Here is a 24,088-nt window from a genome sequence, read left to right as displayed (position 1 = left end):
GCGGTTACTCCCCCGCCGCTGACTGGTGAAGCTGTGCAGATGGCCCCAGGCCCCAGGGTGCCGTGCCTTCACTGTGTGTGGGGTTTCCAGGGCTGAGTGATGCTGCAAGGACGCCCGGTCACCGGTTAGTCACATGGTAGCACAGGCAGCATTTGTGTCTGCCAAGCAGATGGGTTCCTGTGGTCCCCCTTGTGTTCTGAAGCCCCTTTTCCTTGCTTTCCAACAGGGAGCCTTCAGTTCAAATTCTATAAACCAGCAGTATCTGAAAATTGCAAAAAGACCTGGATGAGACGCTCAACTGAGCCGTTAACTTCAGCAAAGCACAATACGTTCTTGTGTTTGTTTCCACCGCAGAAAGTGCCGAAATGGCAAGGACTGGTTCGAGTTTTTTTAAATGTCATAACTGAGGGATGCGACAGGACAGCAGTGTAGGTCTGTATAAAACAATGCTGGACCCAAAGACCGATGGCCGTTAAACACTCATGAAACACGATTAAATTGTCACATGGACCGACAAAATTACAGTCTGAAAGCCTAATGTGCCTCTCCATGGAGTTGTTGTCTGTGTGCTGTGCAGGGTGGACATAACTTCCATCCTGCTGTGTGTGGAGCAGATGATGTGGAGTCTGTGCGACAGCCCCGAGGCGCTGCTCCAACCCGACTGGACCACCTGCCCTTGGGTTTCCTCCATCCACAGCCTGTGCAACCAGCTGTTGGGAGTGTTAGTCATCACCATGGCGCCCCTGCCACTGCTCTGCAGGTACCACTCGCTGCCTCATAATGCTTCTTGCACATCCGTGGGTCACAGACTCTTTTTCACCCTGTTCCCTAGTTCATAATCACTGTTCCTTTTAGGCCTTTGTGTACAAGCTGCATTCCCAGAGGGCTGTAGCTCATTGCTACGAGCATTATTATTTCCTACTGTATGTTCTGGAGTCACAGAACCAGAGGAGCAGTAATTGACTCATAACAGCCCATCCAGGAAGGTCCCCAGCTTGCCATCGACGTGCCCACGTTTCCCCAGGCCTCGTGTGCACCAGCTCTCCACTGGAGCTCAGTGTTCATACGGTTCCTTTTTGAATCCACTGCCTCGTACTGTAACAAACAACTGTTTCTGGTGCTTATTTATTCTCTCTTTTGCCAAGCAAAGATGGTTTCAATTAATTTGTCTTGTTAGTAATGGCTCTTTCTCTTGTGCTCACCAGTGTTTTTCAGGGAAATGCTGGTGATGGTTCCTCCTCTGAGGAGCAGAGTGCCAAGTGGCTGACTGTCATCAACCCAACTCTGTTTCCCCAGCAGTCCCTGCAGTGAGCAAATCCCTCCACATCCACACTGTAACACAATCACTACTTGCTCGCTACTTTCTTTTGTTTTTTGTTTTTTAATACAGCCATAGACAATGGAATGAAATCTGGGTTTCACTCTCATTTTATACATATTAAAGGACCCATAAATCTTTCTCAGCACTTGTCAGAGATGGTTCTGAACTGCATTTTGTTTCCACCTGTATTTGATAAAATGTGTGTATTTGGTATTGATCAGTCTCTCCTTCGTGACACACGTGACAAGTGCCCCAGTGGCCGGGTGTCGGAGAGTAATGTATAATAGATGTAGGAGATCTTAAATAATGGCAGCATGGATTATGATGTTCTGTGTGTCCCCCTCGAGTTGGGTGCACACTGGGAAATCAAGACTCAAACAAACAGTAAATTCACCGAGAGGCTCATGATATAGATGAGGCCCCACTGAGGAACGCTGTAACCCCCCACGAGCGATTTGGTGATGTCAGCGAGCGTGCAAGTGAAATCCCAGGTGTCTTTCATTACTAGTCCGAGTGCTTTAGGGTTATAAATAATGCTATTTTTATTCAATTCTTCATCAGTGTGCTCAGTGAACTTGGAAAAACTTGTAGTGATGATGCCAAATCACACTACACGACGTGCACTGAACGGTGCTGTAATCAAACCTTCCCTGCATTTGCTCTCTTACTATTACTGCCCGGCAAGGTAGTAAAACATATAAAGCACATGAGTGTGTCAAGCTGAGTTATGTACTTCCGAAAGCTTTCCATCCATGAGTTTTCAGCTCTGCCCATCCAGGAATGGGCCGGGTTGACTGTGAAAAGACCTGGACATCAACTTTGTGTGTGTCAGGCTAAAGCTCAAGCACCCTTTCCTGATTTATTGGAGTCTTCTGGATTTCCAGCTTAGTGGCGTCATAAATTGTTGTGGTGCAAGTTACAATTTTGAACATAATATTCTTCATTCAAACAGCAGGGTGCACCATGTACTTGGTTTTGGTGAGCCTTTAACTACTAAGTCCATCTTTGCCCTTATTTTGTCTTGTTGATTTTTTCAACCATGTGTAGTGCGTGCACACTCCCGCGCACGTTTCGACAGCAACATGGTACAACTGCCGCCTTACGGAGCAGAACTCTTCATAGTACCTCGAAAGCAGCGGAGAGGTTATGCAATATCGCTTTGTGTCGGCTTTGGCGTCTTACCAAACGTTAATTTGCTTTCAGCTAGCCAAGATTAAACATAATTCCTTCCCTGAGCTGCATTTAGTAAGCAAGCATGAAAGCATTTGTGGACTAATCTTGGAGGAACTGACATTTAAGGAAGTTAGCGTTATATTTACAGTTCGGGGCTCTTTCCCTGGTAAATCGGCAAGCAGCATTTCCTGCGACCACCTTATTTCTGCTTTCTCTGGTTTTTTGCGTGGTTGCAGATTGTTGACAGCAGATGAATCGACCGCCCACCGTCTGCTGAAGCTGACGACCTCTCAGCCCAGCTGTAATCACAAGTTAGTGCTGCTAACCATCATGCACGACGACTGCGCTCTGCTCAGGCTCCTGCTCAGCAACTCGTGTAAGCGCAGCTCCAAATCTGGCTTCTTGACCCCCCTTTTTTGTTTTTGTTTTTTTTTTTTGAAACACAGTTACCACTGAAAGATTTCAAGACCAAAAGAATAATATTAAAAATATGAATCAATTAAATTGTTACTACATTATACAGCGTTACTTTGACTAACAGTAGTAGTTAGAGTTATGCCCTTGCAGACTCCATCCAGCCACAGTTGGGTCTTAATCCCTGCTACACTACCCTTGAGCAAGGTACTTAGCCTGAATTACACCAGTAAAAATTATCCCCCTATTAAAAAAAGGGGTAAATTCATTTTATGTATCTGAAAACTGTAAGTGACTTTGGAGAGAAGTGTCAGCTAAATACATAAATGTAAGTTTATCCTCATTGCCTGTGTTAATATTTCATTGTTTTGATTTTTGTGACCTTTGAATGTTTATTTTTCCATTCGGTCTTCTCAATTAGACATCTGTCTTGTGTTGTCGAATGCTTAAACATTTCAGTTTTGTTGTATTGAAAAAAACTGGCTGTCCCATTTTATCCTGATTATAGCCTCAATTTGTCCATCAGCACTTCTCCTTTATTTTAGCCTCTAATGGTTTATTTAAAAATATTCTATTAGCTCAGATTCAAAGTGTAATTTAAGAAATGCTGATGTTTGTGTGGCGAAATTTTTTGAAAACGTACAAGCGCTCTAACTGAACTAGTAAGATCAGTAAATCTATACTAATAGATGGTGCCCCTCCTTTAATGGGACATCATCATCATTACAGAGTCAACTGGGCCCAGTAATGAACACTCAAGAGCAGGAGCACAAGCTGAATACATGACCTTTTTAAGACTTTTTTTCACCTCTCCTTTCAAAATCCCAACGCTTAAATACTCCTGTGAACTTGCACATTAATTCACATTACAGTGACCTCCATAACAAAGCTCACTCCTCCAATGGGCGCTCTGTCGCTCGTTCGGAGAATCAGATCACCTTAAATCACGCGCCGAGCTCTGCAGAGATCATAACCGAGCTAATTAAAAACAAACAGCGGCCCCGGCCAACGAATCCGCGGAGTGCCATTTACTTCGTGGCTGAACAGATTGTTCTGCATGAGAACAGCTTCAGCACCGCCGAGACGAGCCTTGTACTGTACGCTTTAAATAGACGGCTTATGTCTGAAAAGCTCCGTGTTGTTTTTTGCCTCTGCTTCCAATTAAAGTGCTCGGGAGTATTCCTGTGCACGGGAAGCATGACAGGTATCTCTGTTGACAATGCATCAAGGTCACGGGGCTCCACGAGTGACTCCAAGTGCCAGTATAAACTCCACAGAGAGGAGAGCAGTTCATTTATCATAACTCATCAGCCCTTCTGTAATGGGATCATTATTAAAAAGCCAGGTAGTTAACCTCCGATGCTGTTCAGCACCCCGAGTGGAAATTAATGCACGCTCCTTCCTTGGCTGTTGACGCCGAGGTATCCGGAGCATTGCCTCCTTACGGGACAATTACCGAGCTGACAGAGTACAAGACCCCAGTGTTGTCCTTATAATGCAAAGTAATGGAGTGATTGTGGGTCAAAGGATATCTGACCACTTGCTGTTGTGTTAAAAAATCAATCCCTCCCATTCCTTCACTTTGCAGGAGTTTTCCATTTCTTATTAAGGTGGCAATATTAAGGCCCCCTCATCCTTTAATGCGGCAGGTAATTCAGACCTGTCGCTTTACAACAGCATAACATTTGTCAAGTAGCACAAACATGGCCTTGCTTTCCATCAAGCCCCTTTTGGGTGCTGCGTTACATTCGCTCACCTATTGAAAGACCTGTCATCTCTCACAAAGACTGACAAACGCTGCGTCATGGCCACGCTGGCTGCAGCCTCCAGCTCCTGCCTGTAGCCCCCCTCTGCCTGCCTTTACTCCCACAAGGACACGCTGTCAAAATGCATTCACTTTAGATGCTGTCTTTCTTTTCTTTTCTTTCGTTTTTTTTTCCCGCTCGGAGTCTGTCTGTTAATGTCCTTTTCCCATAAGTTGGAGCTATTTTAACCGCAACGTGTTTGGTTTTCGAGAGCCTTGAGACATTTACACATTCATGTATTCGTTTAGCGGACAGTTTTCTCCAAAGCGACGTACAACTCATAGAAAATACAATGTTTACTTTACATTAGCAGAAAGACACTTAGATGCAGATGTATGATTCTTAAATACGGTTAGTTTCTTTCCACCGTATGAACCAATGATCACCACACGAGTAGCTGCATAAAACGTCATCTGAATCGACGATTCCTGATCACCTTCCTAGTAATTTTTTTTTTTTTTTTTTGGTTATATGTATAACATTTACGTTACGTCACAGGAGTAGCTGTGTAAAGGATTGATCCAGGCGTGATCTCAGAGTTATAGTGCAGGAACAGTCGAACCTTACGTGGACTTACAAGATCGTGGGCGAAGTGAGTCACTGGCAATATTTCGTGCAGGTAGCCTTAGAAAGGGCTGTTTTGTGAGCAGGGTTTTCAGTGCCATTCCGTTGTATTGCTCACATCAACCCCGCTGGCCGCCCGGTGGTTTTCGAATTTTTCGTGCATTGTCTTTTCTGTTGAACTTGGGAGATGATCTAAAACGCATGTTTTCGTCTTTGACTCAAAAGGCCCAACACAGTGTTCATTGTTCCCTTTAGATTAGGTGGCCCAAAAGATGTTCTGCCTCTTGTTTGTTGTGTGCTTTTTGCGAATACGGTCCTGCCCTTTTCCCCCAGATTTCTGCGTTGATGTGGACAGTGACGGCTCAGGGAGACATACGGATGGCGATGCCTTCATGGAGGCTGTCTTTTCTGTGCTGACCACCCTGAACAACATCCCTCGAGCTCTGGCTCTTGTTCTTGAAACCTACTTTGACAAGAGGCACCTGTGGGACCATTTATACTCCATGACAGGTAAATCAAGCACTTTCACAGCATTTTGTGCGTTTTGGGCTTCCGCTGCAGCCGGTCTTCAACACGGAGCTTCGTTTTTTCATCGTTGTTTCATTAACACACAAACTGCGCTTTAACTGGAGATGCTCCATAGCCGTATTTATCCAGCTGGCGACGGATGGAAATCGTAACGGTTTTGAAGCAGGTAAAATAGCGGGAAAATTAAATAGCCCACAGTATCCTTGTAGTTGTTTGCATTACTCAAGTAGTTAATCCACAAACCTCATCGTTTTGCTCTTTTATTCGGGTGATTGTGTGTTTGTGTTCTGGATTTCAGGAAGCAAAATGAATGCTTCCTGTTGAGATAATGGCTGCACAACAATTTAGTGTGTCGAAACAGAGACCGCAATTATTTCATGACAGTTTTTTTTGCCAAAATGCTTTGATTTTAGGTTATAATCAGAGCTCCTGGTGAGAGAGAACTCATTTGGATTTTTTCCATCACATAAAAGTGATTATTATTGTTGCATAAATTAGACAATTTAGACAAGAAGAGGTTATACATGAGAATGGGAAGAGGCAGTGCTCAAACTTGCTCCAATAATCTCAGTGTTATCATGAATTTTTTTTGATTCCTCCTTCTTTAATTAGCTGAGTTTCTAGTGTGACCCCTCACTGCCACTACAAGCTCACTGTCATGGAACTGTAGGCAGGACAGATTCCATACAAGATTATTGATCTAAGTAAATTCTTTCTTCATTCAATATATAAATCTTCATGAAAGTGTACTTACGTGTTATCAGTTGTGTTGAGTACTTAATAAACTACTGATATTTACATTTATTTATTTAACAGACGCTTTTCTCCAAAGCAAATACCAACTCTATGCAGTGTTGTGAGCCACACACCTTATTCACCAGGGTGACTTACACTGCTATATACACTACTTACACTGGGTCACTCATTCATACATCAGTGGAACACACACTCTGTCACTCACACACTATGGGGGAACCTGAACAGCATGTCTTTGGATTGTGGGAGGAAACCAGAGCACCCGCAGGAAACTCATGCAAACACGGGGAGGATATGCAAACTCCACACTGAGCGGGGATCAAACCCATGTCCTCTCACACCACCCAGGCGCTGTGAGACAGCAGCGGTACTCGCTGTGCCACCGTGCCGCATTGAACCAACAATTCAAAGTTTAGTAACGTAAATTAAAGTAAAATTACTGTGTACCCCTGTATAGCTGAGTACATCAGACACACCAGAAGTTAGTGATTAAACTTTTTCCCTGAGCTTTAAACGCAACAACTGGCAGACGTCTGTGTATCCTTGTGTCCCACCCTCTGATATTTCACAAAAAAAAACAATAAATTACTGTGGAAGTAAATAATGCTTAAGGTACATTTCAGAATGAGAAGAATCAGTTCTTGCAGTCTGTAGGCAAACTATTCAAGCATTCAGGTTTTGGGACTTTTTTTTATATTTATTGTCTCACAAAATGCTGTCTTCCATTTTAGTTGTAAACACCCCAACACCCCATGTGACTACTAGTGTACTGTTTGGGTTGCTGCTGCTCAACAAATCAGAATATTGGCTTAACCAGCCAGGTTCCAGGGAGGTCAGAAGCCAGTGCTCTGATTATTATTATTATTATTATTATTATTATTATTATTATTATTATTATTATACTTATGAGTCACATTTTGGACATTTTGGATTTTGTGCTTTTCTGGTTTAAAATTCAAACTCATTAGCACTCAGATTCTGGATTGAAAATTGTTTCACAAGCCAACAGATTTTCTTGTTATATCCTGTTATAGAAACTGGAATTAGGAATCTTATTTATTCCGGTGACATTTGGTGCTGTACTGTAAATGTGCTGTATAATTTGTTTGTGACACTTTAATGAATATTTCTCAGTGGTGCAGTGGGTAGCGTTGCCACGTAAAAGCACCTGGGTTTTTGGGCATGGGTATGAATCTCGCTCAGTCTGTGTGGATTTTGCATGTTCTCTCTGTGTCTGCATGGCTTTCCTCTGGGCGCTCTGGTTTCCTCCCACAGTCCAAAGATGTGCAGTTTAAGTGAACTGGCGATTCTAAATTGCCTGCTCTGTGTGTGTGTGTGTGTGTGTGTGTGTGTGTGTGTGTGGCTACCCTGCAATGGACTCGTGTCGTTTTCAGGGTGTATCCTCCCAGCCTGGCTCCCATTGATCCCAGCCCTGACCAGGATAAGAGTTAAGCTTGAGCGACTGAGTCGAGATTGGTTTTTCTTGATTCCAAAGTAATTTTTAATAATCCACCTTCTCACTGTTACCTTTTTTGTTGTCTTTCAGACGTGGGCCAGACAGAGCCAGCAGTGCTGAAGTGCTTGAGAGCTGTGGTGGCCAAACCGATTGCACGCATGCTGAACCATATCATAGACATGGTGCAGGCCCATGCGCCACAGGATGAGCCAGGCTCCTTACCACCGAGGCAGGACCCCCCAGACAGCGTTCTGTTCAAAGTGCCGAAGGAGTGGAACTACACGCCCTGTGACACCAAGGCAGCAGAGAGCAGGAGTATGGGCCTCATGTATTTGAGACTTGAAATGACTAATAAGAAAATAACCTCTTGCAGGTTTTAATAAACCCAATAATAAACAGGACACGATGTATTGATTTTGATTAATTAAACTGGGCATGACTAGCTCTTATCCTTTGCCTTCATCAGATCAAGTAAAGCTTGTCATGCAGGCGATGTCCTTCCTCTTCGCCAACCTGCCGTCTGCGGTGGCCTCGCTTCCGCTGCCCGTGCGCTTTCTGTTCCATGTGGGTGAGAAGCGCCTGTCCCAGCATGCCCGGCAGCTGAAGCCCACAGGCCTGCTCCAGTGGGCCCTGCTTAGCTGGCTATGCCAGAGCCTGGAGGAGAAGCACAGGGGCAGTGAGACGCTGGTGCTGCTCAGTGAGTGCCTGCAGGCCTCCATGGGCCAGCAGAGGGGCGTCCCAAAGCCGGCCGTGCACAAGGTGCTGCAGGGCCTGGAGGAAAGCCGGCCCAAGTGGACCGCCACGCAGCTGCAGAAGGGCCGCAAGCTATGCGCTGAGGGGTGAGCAGCATTATTTCCGCCGACCACACGGAAAGACGCCAGTTTACCTCACTTCAGAGTGCTGTTTGAAATAAGTCTGAGTAATAGTGGGGAAGCAACTCCGAGTTCAGCAAACCTCATGTCTTCCATTTGAACGGGAATAATAACTGCATCCGTACTCGGATTACTGGAGCACGTTAGAGACGAGTGTATCTCATTAACGTGTAGTCAGACACGGAATTTAATCCAGTTTTCAAAGTGACAGACAGCTTTTTACTTTTTAAAGGCAGCGTCCAAAGGGGGAGGAAATAAATAGGTGGCAGAAATTCTGTATCGGCTTTGCTGTGTTTGGCTTCGGCATCAGCCGCGGCTTAGTGTGGCAACAAACATCCGAGCGCTGACAGGCCCGCAGCCTTCGGGAGTGATGTTCCCAAAACCACGGAAAGATTCATCCATATTAGAAATTATTTAGCAAAGGCCAAAAATGAAAAAAAAAAAACCAACAACAAATAAAAAAGATGAGTAGATTACCGTAAGTGTTCTGGGAAATGCTGCGGTTTTAGTGACAGGAAAGCCTGGCTAAAAAAGGGAGGGAAAAAAGGAAAGCGTCATTATGTATCACCTGTCTGAGATGTTCTCCACAATCATTACTATTCATTAAAGTAACCTTCACTCCAAAGTGACGCCTGAGTTGTAAACAATCAGGGTACAGTGCATCTCTCGGAGCGAGCTTGCAGTTCCCAAAAATGAAGCAATCCCCATCTTTGCGAAGTAATTTGTAGGGGAGAAGATGATTGTTTTCCATCATGGTGACCCTGACTTGGCTGACTGGATGCATACACAGATTAAGATGAATGCAGTTATTCCTTGGCTGAGGTCTGCCTCTTTCAGGGCACATTCTCTCTAATGACATGATTGATGGGCTGTCCCAAATCCAGAGAGGAACTCATTAATCACAGCGCTGACTGAATCCAATCATCTGCCTCACCTGCACGGTGATGGACAGGAAAGGATACGGCGCAGGTGCTGACACGGATACACTGCCTGGCCAAGGGGGCCGCGGCTTCCTCAATGTCAGCCCACTAAAGGCGCCCTGACAGGCGACACCGCTCATGCCACTCTATAATTAAAAAAAAAAGTGTGTGGGGGGGCAGGAAGAAAGGAAGAGAATGAAAAAGAGAAGGAAAACAATGACAGGAAGTCCATCTAGGGGAGAATGTTCATTTTTTAACCTGCCTTGCAAGAGCGGTCAGGAAAATATATGGTGCGGAAGGGCAGTGGGATGCCGTGTACTGTGGCGTGGGCCAAATTCTGTACGGTGCCTTGAGGTTTCCCACACACACAGAGGCTCTCAGTTCCCAAATACGTGCCAGCTCTTTGAACTGTACACTGTAAGGAGGCTGCATACACACACATACACACACACACACGTTTTTATTTTTGTGATGCCAGCAATCATGCGTGCTTATGTCTATGGCTGGCGCTTAAATGTGTTAATTCTTTCTGAAAACACGCAAGTGTTTCCCTCTGATTTCCTAGGACTGTTTCATTTTGGCTGCCACTGTTTTGTCAGTGCAGCAAGGAGAGATTGACTGAGATTGTTTTGGAAGTGAATTATTAAATGAAAAGTGAGACCATCAGTGTTGTACAAGAGCTATAATTGAGACGCAGCCAAAGACAAAAAAAAAAAAAAAAAAACAATTAAAATCTAACAACGGTTTGAAATTTGGAGCAGTGACAACAGCAGCTATTTATAATCTCCGTTGTTTTTAATTTGTGTCACAATGTAGGCTTCGAGGCAACAATCTGCCGATGGGGCGCTCATCATCCGCCGTTCCATCAGCGCAGAAAGCGCTCCCTTTGTGTTAATGCTCTTCTCATGGCTCGAGCACAATAGGAGATTGATGAGTGGATTTTGTGGAGCTGCGTTGTTTTAGCCGCCTCTGACAGGTTTACTTCCGTGCCTCGTTTACCAGCTCTCAAGTGGACCTGCTGTACCTTTAACCTCTGTCTCGTCGCTCACGTTTCAATTTAAGGACGAAACGCGCCGCCTCGACCGCGCCGTCCTTTCCTGGATGTGTCCGGAGATCTCCCACCTTCGCCCGTTTGGCCGTTGAGTAACATGGCTGCGTTCCATGTTCACCACCGTGTCTTATGGATATTAAATCCTGCACTGTCCTCTCAAGCGAGGGAGGCAACCAGTCGGTGCAAGTGGGGATTTCTGAACTCTTGGAGGTGCATCCTGGCTTTTTTTTTTGGGTCAAAGGGATTCTTTCGTTTCCTGACTGACACGCATGCCGGCTCTGCTCTTTTTCCCCTCCCGGTCCCTCCGTCAGCGCGTTCAAACCGGCGGAGGGCGGCGTGGCTCCGGAGAGAGGCAGCGCGCCTGAACTGACTGAGCAGAAAATAAGGCTGATGCTCCTGGAGGTCTGCCACAAGCCAGGTGGCGCCGAGTACCTGCGGCAAATTTATCACATCATCCAACTCAATGAGGTAGGGAAACGGTCTTTTTACCGAGCAATTAGGTGGGTGCTGGCCTGAGGCAGCGTCTGCTGGCAGCTAAGGGTTACTCGAGGAGCCCTGCCTTGCCTTGCCTGCCTGCCTGCCTGCCTGCCGCAGGCCCTCTCCCCCCCACCGAGCCCGCCGCAGCAGGGCGGCGCTGTCGGAGAGCAACCGGGGCGCGGGGCAGCCCAGAGCTGCAGAGCCCCCTCTGCGCGCCTCGCTCACTTCCTCGGAGGCCCGTCCTTTCGTCTTGTGCAGCCCAGTTTGGCGGACGCACCGTGTTCCCATTGATCTGTACAGCAGTGACACAAATAGGTCAGCAGCACGCAGCTCCACTTCTGAACATGTGCAAACAGCCCCTCTGAAAGCACAGCTCTAAAGCCTCTGTCGTCCTCACCATCAGGCCAAAGAAGACTCTTCAGGATGTATCGGTTAGATTGAGAAGCACTATCGGTACGTCATGCAGTAGCGGTCAAAAGTTTGAGTACGCGCGGCCAACCTGGGAAATGTTTGTACGCGATGAACCGGCCAGAAGTGTCCTACATCCATGCAAACTGCTGAAGAGCTGGGAAACAGGAAGGCGGTGCAAGTAGGATTGCGGTTAGAGGTGCCAGCTTGCACTCGATGGACCCGCCCCCAAATCCGAATGCCACCTTCTGCTGTAGTACCCTTGAGCAAAGTACTTACCCTGAGTTGTTCTTGTAAAAATGAGCCAGCTCTGTAAAAGGGTCAATCATTGTAAGTAACGTTGTAAGTCATTCTGGAGAAAATGTCAGCCAAAAAAATGTAAATGTTTGCTAATTTCCTGTTTAAACTCGTTAAACGGAGGTTTTGTCCAAAGTTTCTAGCCAGTATACTGAGACTTTTGAGTGGTACTGTATATATGTTTAAAGGGGGTGCGGTGGCGCAGTGGGTTGGACCGGGTCCTCCTCTCTGGTGGATCTGGGGTTCGAGTCCTGCTTGGGGTGCCTTGCGGCGGACTAGCGTCCCGTCCTGGGTGTGTCCCCCTCCAGCCTTCCGCCCTGAGTTGCCGGGTAGGCTCCGGTTCCCCGCGACCCCGTATGGGACAAACGGTTCAGAAAGTGTGTGTGTGTATATATGTTTATGTGTATGTACAGTATAGCTATGTGTGTAAATGTATTACGCACATACTTGGGATACAACATCATGGATGCACCTAAAAACCCCAACATCTCATATGGATAAAATATCTAAAGTAAGTACCACATCTGCTGTATGTTCTTGGCAAGAACTGGACTGCAGCCATGAGGGAAAGTGTGGGCAGTGCCAGCTGTGAAGGATGTAGTGTAAGGAGCCGCAGGTAGAGCTTTTGCTGGCGTCCGGCGAGGCCGGACAAGGTCGAAGGAAGGATGGGGAGAACGCAGAGGCAGGGGGCCTTGGCGGGTGATAGGACTGGATCAGGTGTGAGTGATGGGCGTGTTGGGGTGCTGCTGCTTCGGCCCCATACCCCACCGCTGGCCTGCGCTCCCAGCAGGCACAGAGAAGGAACTCGGGGAGAACTTCGGAGTTCAACTTTACTCCATCGTGGAACTTCTCTCTACACTGGATCTATTCATATCCTGTCCTTTTAAAGTCCTTTTTCCCTAATTATATTTCTGAACCGTCTGATTAATTTGTAGTTTTGTGGGGTCATTAATTTTGGGAATGAGGGAAACGAGTCAGATCTGTAAAAATAACTGAAAACAGGAGAGATGGACTAAACATTCTTGCAGCTGGGATTGGTCTGTGCTCTTGGGAGCAGAAAGACGAGACAAACGTCCAGCTCTTTCCACCATCTCCCTGCATTTCCCATGGCCTCGATACGTTGATTATCTTCTATCCTTGTCCTCACTGTATCTCCCTGTCTTTAGGACTTGCTCAGTTTGTGGCTATCCACCCCAAGCGATGCCCAGGCAGATTTACCACAGAGAACGGTCAACTTGAACCTGGAGGAAAGTGAATGTCGCAGACAACAAACCACCTTTAACCCCCTGACTCAGTTTAACCACGTTGGAGACAGAACGTTCTCCCAGGTTGGTGACCTTCTTTTCATCTGTATTGAAAATTTATGCTTGGTATATGGACAGAAATCCAAATTTCTGCTTTCATTGATTATATTGCGTATTATTAATTGGTCAGTCTGTAGTATTAGTAGTGCAAAACAAAAATGTTTACTATGTTGGAATTTTGTATGGATGTTTTTGTTACTGAAGCACCATGGTGGCACAGTTGGTATTGCAGGTACTTCACAGCACCTGGGTTATGTGATGGAAAGGGGGTTTTATTCCTGAGTTTAGGTCTGACCCCCTCGGTCAGTGTTCAGTCTGTGTGGAGTTGCGTGGGCTAGACAAGGCTTTCAGGCTAATTGGTGATTATAAATTCCCTTTGGTGTCTGTGTGTGCGTGCGTGCGTCTACCTTTGTACACTATGGTTTTGGGCTAGGCTCTGGACCACCATGCCCCTGGATTGGACAACCTATTATGGATAGTCAGAGATTTTTTCCCCCCCCTCTTTTAAATATTACTTTTTACCTGCTGCAGGTCACTGGTACAAAGTAAGTGATAACTTTGTCAAGACCACTGAAGTTCTGATGCCAGTTTGTCTCTCTGTGGATGAGGAAGAAATAAGAGTTAAAGTTTTGACAGCTTTGTTTAATGTTTCAATGTGAACTTTGTAATTCTCCATAGGTTGTTCTCAGAGCAATAGTTTAATGGATAGGATATACAAATGACACATTCAAAGGAGGAAAAGAAAAGGAAGTTTTGAATTACTTGAGACATTAAAAAGGTCATTTCCTCAAGATTCTCAATGAGATTTCTTTCCCTAGACCTTTCCCGTTCTACTATTCTACAGTAGTAGATTGTAAATGAGTTACAATAAAGCCGATTCCTTGTTTTGTGAAACATTTTTTGAATTGTAATATCGTCTCTATCTTAAGAGTGTGCTAACTATGGGCAACTGGTAGCACCATGGATAGAGCTGCTGTCTTTGGACACAAGGTCACAGGTTCAAATCTCACTTCCGACTGTAGTGCCCTTGAGCGAGATACTTACCCTAAAAATTGCTCTTGTACGTTTACCCAGCTTTATAAAGGGATAAATAATTGGAAGTAGCTTAACATTGTAAGTTGCTTTGGAAAAAAGCGTCAGATAAATGAAATAACGTACTGGAACGATGATCTTCCATCTCTTTTTCAGAATAATAGTTCTTTTAAAAATGTAGGTGCTCCCTGTCGCCCTTCTTTATCAGAATCCACAACAAATTCCTTTCCTTTCAATGTGGCCCACGTTTCTTTACATAAAACGCCCTATTAGGAAACCGATTAAACCCCCTGGTCCGCTTTCGGTGGCCTTGTTGTTTGTCAAATCAAATAGAAGGGGGAAGCCAGATCCATCAATCAAGGGGTAGTTGTTTCCTTCTTCTTTGTCAATAAAACTGTGCCCGGAGTTACCAGTGACATTTCAGCAATCAAAGCAATCCGATTTTTATTTGCCTTCCCAACAAAAGAGCCTATCTCCGGCTTTTAAAAGGGGTTGGGCAGGGTGCCATTAGAACAGTTAGAAGAATAACGACTCCCCAAAATTGATTTATCTTTTTATAAATGATGGCTACATCCCCAAATGGATTTATAAATTAATTGCTGTCTTATTGGAATAAAAACCTTCTTGTGCAGACATGATGGATATCATCTGTCGGAGTCCTTGTTCGAGACCCCCTCCTTCTTAGTTAGTCCACCCCAGCTGGAGCTGTAATTTACTGATCATATTAACTCTGATTAATAACTAACAATGGCTTCTTCTCATACATCAACAGTCAGCCATAAGTGAGTGGAACTGGGACTGGGCCAGACTGCTGCCAAGTTATCTAGGAATGAGTCAGGTGACCTTCAGAGCGCTCCTGGCAAACAGGTAATAGCTTTTTTTCCTCCCCCCACAACTGATGCCTGTCATGTCAGAGGTTGTACCTCCTTTTATAAATGTACATATGAGGTGTATAATTTCATCACAGGCCAGAGGAACGCTGCGAGACAAATGCTGGGCACAGAGGCTCGGCAGCTTGTCTGGCCGTCGTGTCGGTCATGTAACGTGACACACACAGGAGACACCGTGTCCCCCCTGCCCCTTCTTTATTTCCACATGGAATTGTGAACTATGAAAAAGCAGTTCTAAAAATACTGAAAGAATTTAAACTCTGGTTTATATGTTCCATCTTACATTGTGCTTGATCGCAGTTTTTGTTATATTTGTCTTCCCTTTCAAAAGGACTGTAGCCCTGCTTATTTTAATCACATACAGACATAATGCACTCGTTTCCCGGCGCAGAGCTGTGAAGAAAAGGTGTGTTTGTTGTGAATTGTACTCGTTCCGCTGAGAGGTTATTCATATAAGGGCTTGTTGTGCTCTGGGAACAAAGGGTAGGCACACTGAGCATGGGGACCCTCACTGTGTAGTTATGTAAGAGCTGTGTGATGGGGTCCCGTCGTGTTCGCACCACCCTCCTGGAGACGCTCTCTGTTTGCGGGGGCTGCCCTCCCACATTCTCTCTGCAGCCCAGGGAACCTCCAGATGTTTGCAGGGCTACAGCAATGGAGGGCAGATTAGCTCCCCCTGCATACGCCTGTCCTCGGTGGTGGTGCATCCGGTCCCTGCAGTCAGGGGCAGGAGAGGGAAGAGCAAGAGATCCCTTTGTAACACCCACTACAGTGTCCTCTTAGCCGTCCGTACTTCAGTATCGTAACCTCCCATCACAAGGAGGCAGTGGAGGGGTTAAATGGTGAATCGCCAGTTAGAGTCCCGTTGCTCCCTGATTGAAGCAGCGCTCAAGATTCTTATGTCAAAAGCCTCCACGCACGGCATAAATATTTATGCAGGTGTGTGACACATATTCGGTAGCAATATTTCAGCTACTTTCAGTCCTCAATTCAGAGCTGTCATCTTGAGCGCTATCAACTGCCATAAGGCTAGTGCACCTTGTCTCGCTGCTACATGAAATCCATTTTAAATCACCTTCATTGTTACATGCACCTTGTAATAAAGGGCAAACGGCCTGTCTGCCAAGGACAGTGTTATAATAAAGGTGAAGTACAGCACGCTTGTGTCTTTAGCCTGTTCCACAAGCTGCCTCCTCATGCACCACTTTGTTGCACATATGTAAAAAAAAAAGAAAAAAAGATACTGTCACTCTTTCCAAATTAAGAGTGGGGTTATTCATGAATGGACTTGAATGGAGAGAGTATTTCTGCATTTTATGATTATGCTCCACAACCTCCAGGGTATAGAGTGCAGAAAGAGAGAAGGATGAATTTAGGAAATTGGGAATGGCAAACATGGCGGGGGGGATTCTTTATGGTATGATGCTCCAAATCTCCCCATAAAATGTCCTGTCTTTCCTCATCATTAAGGATCCCGTTAGGAATAGGGTGATGCAGAAGCTTTGAGAGATAACTTATTAAAGAAAAGTTTTCCCTTAGAAGCCTTTCAAAGTTTCATTTGGTGCTTTGGAGGTTTTCTTACCCAATGTCAAAAATGCAATGTGTTGTTCAGCCCTTTAGTGGTTACTGTACAGCTACTAAGAATATCTATTTGCTGCACAAATCAAATGTTCTTTTCAGCCAGTGGGCAGGTCAGCCTTGTTACAGTCATCTGTTCTTCTTAATTCCAGGAGTTACGTTCTTCTGCATTTGGTATTAATTGCTAAATTACATCAGCTGTTTTTTTATTGGTACATTTATCTGACATTTGAACCGGCAACTTTTGGATTCAAAGGCAGCAGCTCTAACATCTACGCTGTCAGCTGCCCCTTGTTTTTTGCATGTCATCATTTGAATTCCAAAAAAACCATTATATCCTGTACATAGTGACAATATGTACAATTAGTGACATTTCACTGTGATTTTCCAGGTTCCACACAGATTGTGGATTTTGTTTTGTTGTTGGTGTCATGATGTGAAGTTGTAAGTGGAGGAGAGTCAGGATGTCGAATGAAGGATCCACAGTTTCCTGGTCCTTGAGAGAGAGGGTTGCCAGTAGCGTCTTCCATGACATCTCCAACTTTGAAAATTGCACTATAATAACTAGGCTTGACTCAACAAGAACAGTGTGCTTTATGGGGGAGGCTATTAAATCACTGCAGTTGTAACTTTATTAAATGGTACATCGTAACAATCACATGACTGCCACGCTGATATACTGCATAGACACGAATGACTGGCACAGTTTTTAAGAATGTTTGCATCAGCTGTCAATTCACTGTCAGTGCTCACACTGTAAGTGATAAATAAATACCTGTTATTGCATCCTCTCCCCCATGAGCTGTCACCTTTTACAATGGGTAACTTTCAGGAGAGACCCAAGAAGACCACAGACATTCCCTTTGCTTCAGTGTACAGTAACATTACAGTGTGAAGACACACAATTTCACACCCCAGGTGTGCTTTTCCTTTCTTCAAGATGTCTGGAGTGAAATTACACTTTAATGCAGTGTTCATTCTGAAATGAAGGTTGTAGAGAGGAAACCATTCTCTCCAGTTAAATGGCACAAATGACAGTGACCCTTCTGCTACCCCTCTTCCAGTGCGAGCAGTGCAGTCCGTGGGGATTGTTTTTACCTTCCTCATTATACAAGAAAGGGACAGAAGTGAATAGGTCTTTTTCGATATTCATGTCATCTCATGGCACTTTCACAGGAACATGTTAGTCGGACTGCACTCGCAATGAAAAGAGACTGATGGGAAATAGGGCAGCCTGGGAACAGCACGGAACAAGATGATTGCAGGAATATCTACACCACTCCGCTGGTACAAAATAACCACGGGGAGGTGTGCATTGCAAAGCTTGTACAAGGTGACTGTGTGCATGTCAACATGACTATGATGCTACAAGATGACCACGGGAAGGTCTGTACTACAAAGTTGGTCCAAGTCACTTGTTTAGATCCTGTCGACATTGTGAAATGGGACATATCCATTGGGTCGTGGTGCTTCATTGGTTGGTTAAGCAGTGCAGACAGTGAGGGATTGGACTTGAGGAATGTCTGGGTTATCTTCCAGGGTCTCCTGCTCTCTTTGTGTTCACCTGACATGTCACGCATTCAGTAAGTCGCCAGAGAAGTCAGTCACCAATGTGCAACAAAGGCTATTTATAATTATTAAATCGTGACACCGTGAAATAGTTGAAACGCATTAAGTGATTGAGGTGTTTCACCCGTCTTATTCCTGCAGAAGAATGACTTGTGTGTAACTTCAGCTTTGCATTCTGGGTTTGAGCACAGACATCTCCGACAATGAAGGCCTGTTAACGTTCAGGTGTAGAGCTCTTCACATCTTTTTCATGTTGTTCAAAAAAAATATATTTTATGACTACTAAGAACTGTTCTGTGTCTTCTGAAGAAAATGTCATTTTATGCTGGAAAAAAGTGAACTACTTTCAGTTGCATTGGTAGTCACAGCAGTTTCAAGAGGTAAGCAAATAACATCTGTTCCAAATGATGGCCATATGGTGTGCTTTTTTGTGAGAGAATAAAATAAAAACAAATATGTCAGAAAGCTTTGGGTTCTCGTGAGTGTTGAGCCCTGCGTAGCTGTAACTCAGCTGGATTACTCACTAATTTTCGAACGGATGCAGTAATTTTCATACCATGTCAATCAATGGCTTTATAAAGACATCAGCCAGTCCATCAAAGACCTTACAGCACAGTAAAAACTTAAAAATCATGGGTTTTGAGTTGCGTAAAATGTTTGGTTTTATCTAAAACGTCTTTCTTCACAATCATTTTAATTTCCTGCCAAAATTATTATGAATATGTCATTATGAATATATCTTTAGTTGTTCCCAAGTACTGTGCTTGAAACGTTCTCAGTTCTTCTCAGCTTCTGTTCCACATGGATAATTGTATTTTTTAGCCAGAGTTTTGTTCCACAGCTGTTGTTCCAGAATGGTTGCGCTATTCTGACGGTGGAGGCAAGCAAAACTGGTCAGGTTATAGGAAGTGACATTTTTGCTGTTGAAAAACATTCAGGGTTCGAGCGCTGGTTCTCCATCTTCTGTCAGAGACCATTCAAACATTGTCATCCTGAAAGTCGGAACTCTGTGATGTGTTATTGAGGAAGGACTTTTTCTTTCCTTTTTCTTCTGTTCCCTTTTCCGAGTCCTTGAGATTGACAGGTTGTTACAAAACTGCATTCATGTGCTTTGAATACATCTTTTGTCTCGTTCTGCATGCTTTTTTGACTTTCCATTTTAACACCAATGACATATTGAGGTTTTCATTAGCTTTGGCCTGGTGTGGTTTTCTTCATGGAGAAGGTATCTTTGTCGGTTTCTCGTGAAGGCGAATAAATCAGCGAAGCCTGGAATAAGGCCGTGGCCCCACCTCACACGGCAGAGACGAGCTGAAAGGCTCATTAATCAACAGCCGAGTCACAGATGTGATGGCTTCCACACAAACTGCCAGCAGACTGTGAAAGTCACATCCAACACACTCGACTGTCAGCTAAATCAGAACCCTGCGCACTTCTCTCCTGGACTCTGTTTTTGAACGCTTCTAGTACCGCTGAAACACCGGCCTGGCGTCACGAAAAACACTCCTGAACCTGCTGGACAGCACCAGCTGTGCTTCATGTTCATCAGACGACCAGCTGTAATTTGTTTCCCGAATGGACCAAACCTTTCTAATCCTGGACATGTTGAATTTTTCCATTGAAATTACGTAATGAGACCAAATTATTATCAAGGATAGTTTGAGTAGGGCTATGTTAAATATTAACGGGGCGCGGTGGCGCGGTGGGTTTGGCTGGGTCCTGTTCACTGGTGGGTCTGGGGCTCGAGTCCCACTTGGAGTGCCTTGTGATGGACTGGCATCCCGTCCCGGGTGTGTCCCCTCCCCCTCCAGCCTTGTGCCCTGTGTTGCCAGGTTAGGCTCTGGCTCGCCGTGACCCTGCTCGGGCCAAGCAGTTTCTGTGTGTGTGTGTGTGTGTGTGTGTGTGTGTGTGTGTGTGTGTGTGTGTATGTTTGTTAAGTATTATACAGTCTCTACTGATTCACCACAGTTTGTTTTTACTGTGAAGTATAGTTCAATACAGGGAAATGACAAAGCGTAACACAAAGCAAAAGACAGATGCATAAATGACTCTAGAAGTGTTTCCACTTTGAGCTGATTTATTTGTTCACATTATCATGTTATTGGACGTGTAGTTTTGCACCAGTTTCTACTGTTGTTGGGGGTATGAATGGTTGGTTTTGGTGCTGTAGAGAAAGATCGATATCGAACCTCTCAGTTTTCAAAGCTTAATTCAAAATAAACAAAATCTTGACATGCTTTTACATTCTGAATATAATATTTTCACGTTCAGCTGAGCTACAGTAATCAGATGAACTGAGGTGCTTATTCTAAAGGTGAAGTGTTTATTCTCTTCACAGGTGTATATGAAATAGTTATTGAAGAAACGTAAGTGTAGCTGCTTAAAGAAGACATGGGTATACATTTTGGATGTATAGGTTGTACATCATGGATGGATGAAATTCAGCCTCAAAAGAGATGAAGGAAAAACTTTTTTTCTTATTTTTAAAGAGAAAAATAAAGGTCTTCTACCTTGTTTTTACCCGTGCCGCACTTATTATGCACCGAATGCCGAATGGCGCTTTGGGGAAATAACTCTCATGGAGTCCATTGCTCTTTGATGCTTTGGTACGAAACGGGCTTGTGCCATTTTCATGTGTCACCCCCGTAATTGAGTTTCGCAACAGATTTGACGGATCCACCACAGATCCTGTAATCTTTTGAAAATTGCCATGCTGCTGAGATTGAGTGACATGACCACTATACCAGAAAACAAGGGCAGTCGAGGCACTGCAGATCTAATGATGGGATACAGTGGCTGGGCCGTGTCACCGCACCAGTCTTATCATTCCCAACGAGCACTGATCTGTTTGCATCGTGTCCAGTAGCAGATGATTAGAGAGATCCCGGCTTGTCACCACTAATCTTCGTCTTTGTGCAATACTGAGACTGGGAGGCAGGCGTGGAGGTGTGCAATCCTAGTAAAACCGAAATCCATTTTTAGCCCACTATACTTAGCACCCTCAAGACTCAAGAAGTGACGTCTATATTGAGTATTGGCATTTATTCCTGTTGTTATTGTGTTTTTGTGCTGTACCCGTAATCCGAGGGGCTGCGGTATGGTCTTTTCCCTGCTCAAATGACAGGAATGTGGTTTGCTGGCAAGGGCTTTGCTGAGCTCATAAAGAGACCAGCTGTCAGACTCCATTCAATCACAGTCGTGCTGCTCGCACTGACTGGCAGCCCTCCTATTTTAAGATAATTTCCCTTGATTTAGCCAATGAATTATGCTTCCAAACTCATAAAGCATTTGCAGATATTAAAAACAGGACATGTCACAATTAAGGCCTTTCAGGAAATTACATGTCTAATTTGACAACAAACAACTGACACATTCAGATGTAGAGCGGTTCTACTCGTTCCACTGGATTTGAGCTTTAAATCAGATAAAATATAAAATATGAAACTGTTGCATTAAAATTATGAGGAACTGCTTCGGTGATTAGTTGCAGTCGCTTTCTTTTTGGCATTTTGCGTTTTTATCTCCGCTAGAAGTTTTGCGTCAAGTGATCAGAGCCCTGGTTTCACATCAGATCGCTTTGCTTCGCCAGATCGTACTTCAGTTCCGTGGTATATTGTGACAGTCCTCTTGGAGAGACCAGGCTGTCAGAGTGTCAGTACAGAAGATGCTCTGTGGTCCCCTTGAGCCCTGGATGACATACTCCTGTGCAGATGGCCATCTAGCCTTTGGAAAGTCAGGGCACTGGAGATGTTCATTGAGATTCGCTGGCTGCAGATCACCCTCCACTATGCTGAGCTGGTGGAGAACGGATGATAAGGAGAGTCTGCAGCTATGGCTATCCTTCATTTGCCCTAGGAATATAAGTTTATAAAGTGAAAGCAATTATCCATTTGTCTTTCATTGCAGGAGGGGTTGGATTGGAAGGTGAGGGCAAGTAGATATTCGTTCACTTTCGGAATGCTTCCGTCCACCATCCAGTGCACACACACACACACAAAGAAAAAAAAAAAAAAAGAAAAAAGGTGAATGTGGTGTTAGAGAGGGGAGGACTGCATACTGGTGAGTGAATGACAGCCAAGGCAGCAGAGGTTGCCGGAAATGGAGGAGGAAAATGGAAAGAGGTGGTGGGAAGTGCCCACCTGCATTAGTCAGCCTGGCGAAGGCGAGTGGCAGCACACGGAGTGCAGGAAGCCCCCCGCCGGTGACCCGGGTCCCGGTGCTCACAGGCTGGTGACAACGGCAGCTGATAATGGGCAGTAATAGCGGACAGCCGGTGCACTGGGCTTTTTAGCCCGGGGACACCGGCCCTTGATGGAGAGCGCGCCTCGCCAGAGTCCCAGTAAATGGTCTGCAGTGTCACCATTTGTGTATTCCTCCTCTTTCCCTCAGCCTAAATTGCTTTTTCCCTCCTTCTCCTCAGTCGGTATGCGCAGAGGTGTACTTGTGTTGACAGTCACAAAGCCATTTGGAGTGAACCTTCTGCACAGAGTGACCTACCCCTCCTAGCCCTCGCTGGATTACGACCGTTTTCAGCGAAGTAGCTGCTGCCTTTCCAGCGGCTCGTACTAGATTTATCTGCCTATGCGGTAGTTCTCTATTCAGCGCGCTGCCTGGAAATGCTGAAGTAAGCGGGCTGATGTGCATAGCCTTGAGACAGAGCTTGAACTCAACTTGCTGGTTGCGCTGAAGCTAATAATGTAGTCCTGCCAGGGAGTTTTGGCTTCCGAGGCTCCAGCGAGCGCTATCTCCCTCGCATGCGCCGCAGAATAATTAGGAGAGGACGTATTAGCATAGCATGCTGTTGAAATCGCTTTCACCCCTTCAGTCTTCTCGCTGTGCAAATGTTATACACTTTAAATGTTTTCATTAGCATGCTTGGGCTCATTAATCACTCAGGCGTTCTGCAGCGTCTTATGCCGGGACTTGGGATGGCTGGGAAATAGCGGAGGTAATTTCAGAGGTTGGTTCGAATCACGGTTCGCGCCTTCAGTCGCCCACACTTGCCCCTAAGTGCGGCCTAAAGCCGAGAGCGCTTCACCCAAACTGGCGCGTTTGCTTAACCCGTTCCGTTCATGCTGGTATCGTCACATCTCCAGCGCACCATGCCGTCAGTATGCGGCTAATTCTTGGTTTTCAAACATGCGAGTGCAGTCAGGATCCATTTTAAATTCAATTTGCTCATCTCTCAAGGCAAGCGTTCGCCATGTGATGTATGTGTAAGACCCTTTTACACTATAGCGCTATTTGCATGGGATTTGTTGAGCTGACAGTAGTCTATTCACTGCAGTACAATTTTAGTAATGGTTCCCCTTGGGGGCTGTGTACCAGTTTGAAGAGGAGTCGTGCTTTTTTTTTCAGTCTCGGAAATACGGTTAAGTTCGGAAAACTATAGCGCACCATCCAACTTTAGAATTCTCTCCTTTATAAAATGCTGTGGATTGCCTTGCCTTGATGTGACAGGTTGCTATGTTAGTCCAAGTTGTTTTTGACAGAACACAAAGAAGGAAAAAAAACATTAAAGCTTTCATTGAATTTCTCTTCAGAGGTAGATTGCAGTCACTGGAATCGATTTTTTTTTTTTTTTTTTTTTTTTTCCTCCCTTCCCCCCCCCCAAACATCTTTGTTTTTTCTATATCCCTGCTTTGTCATGACTATTTAGCACAGGCTGCTGGA

At 45.0% G+C, this 24,088-nt stretch overlaps 1 protein-coding gene across 5 annotated transcripts in view; it reads left to right on the top strand.

The window, feature by feature from the left end:
- Positions 1 to 24,088, top strand: part of kiaa0825 (KIAA0825 ortholog) — a 106,930-nt gene that overhangs the window by 29,804 nt on the left and 53,038 nt on the right. For all 5 annotated transcript variants that reach the window (XM_029259389.1, XM_018759233.2, XM_018759231.2 and 2 more), the window contains exons 11-19: positions 578 to 760; positions 1,206 to 1,307; positions 2,731 to 2,870; positions 5,611 to 5,787; positions 8,108 to 8,332; positions 8,484 to 8,856; positions 11,172 to 11,328; positions 13,209 to 13,370; positions 15,151 to 15,245. In XM_029259389.1, the coding sequence (XP_029115222.1) occupies positions 578 to 760; positions 1,206 to 1,307; positions 2,731 to 2,870; positions 5,611 to 5,787; positions 8,108 to 8,332; positions 8,484 to 8,856; positions 11,172 to 11,328; positions 13,209 to 13,370; positions 15,151 to 15,245 (1,614 nt within the window). The remainder of the gene's footprint in view (positions 1 to 577; positions 761 to 1,205; positions 1,308 to 2,730; positions 2,871 to 5,610; positions 5,788 to 8,107; positions 8,333 to 8,483; positions 8,857 to 11,171; positions 11,329 to 13,208; positions 13,371 to 15,150; positions 15,246 to 24,088) is intronic.

The sequence above is a fragment of the Scleropages formosus genome, chromosome 17 (assembly GCF_900964775.1).
Source record: "Scleropages formosus chromosome 17, fSclFor1.1, whole genome shotgun sequence".
NCBI classification, from domain to species: Eukaryota; Metazoa; Chordata; class Actinopteri; order Osteoglossiformes; family Osteoglossidae; genus Scleropages; species Scleropages formosus.
This window is presented reverse-complemented; position numbering and strand designations above follow the sequence as displayed.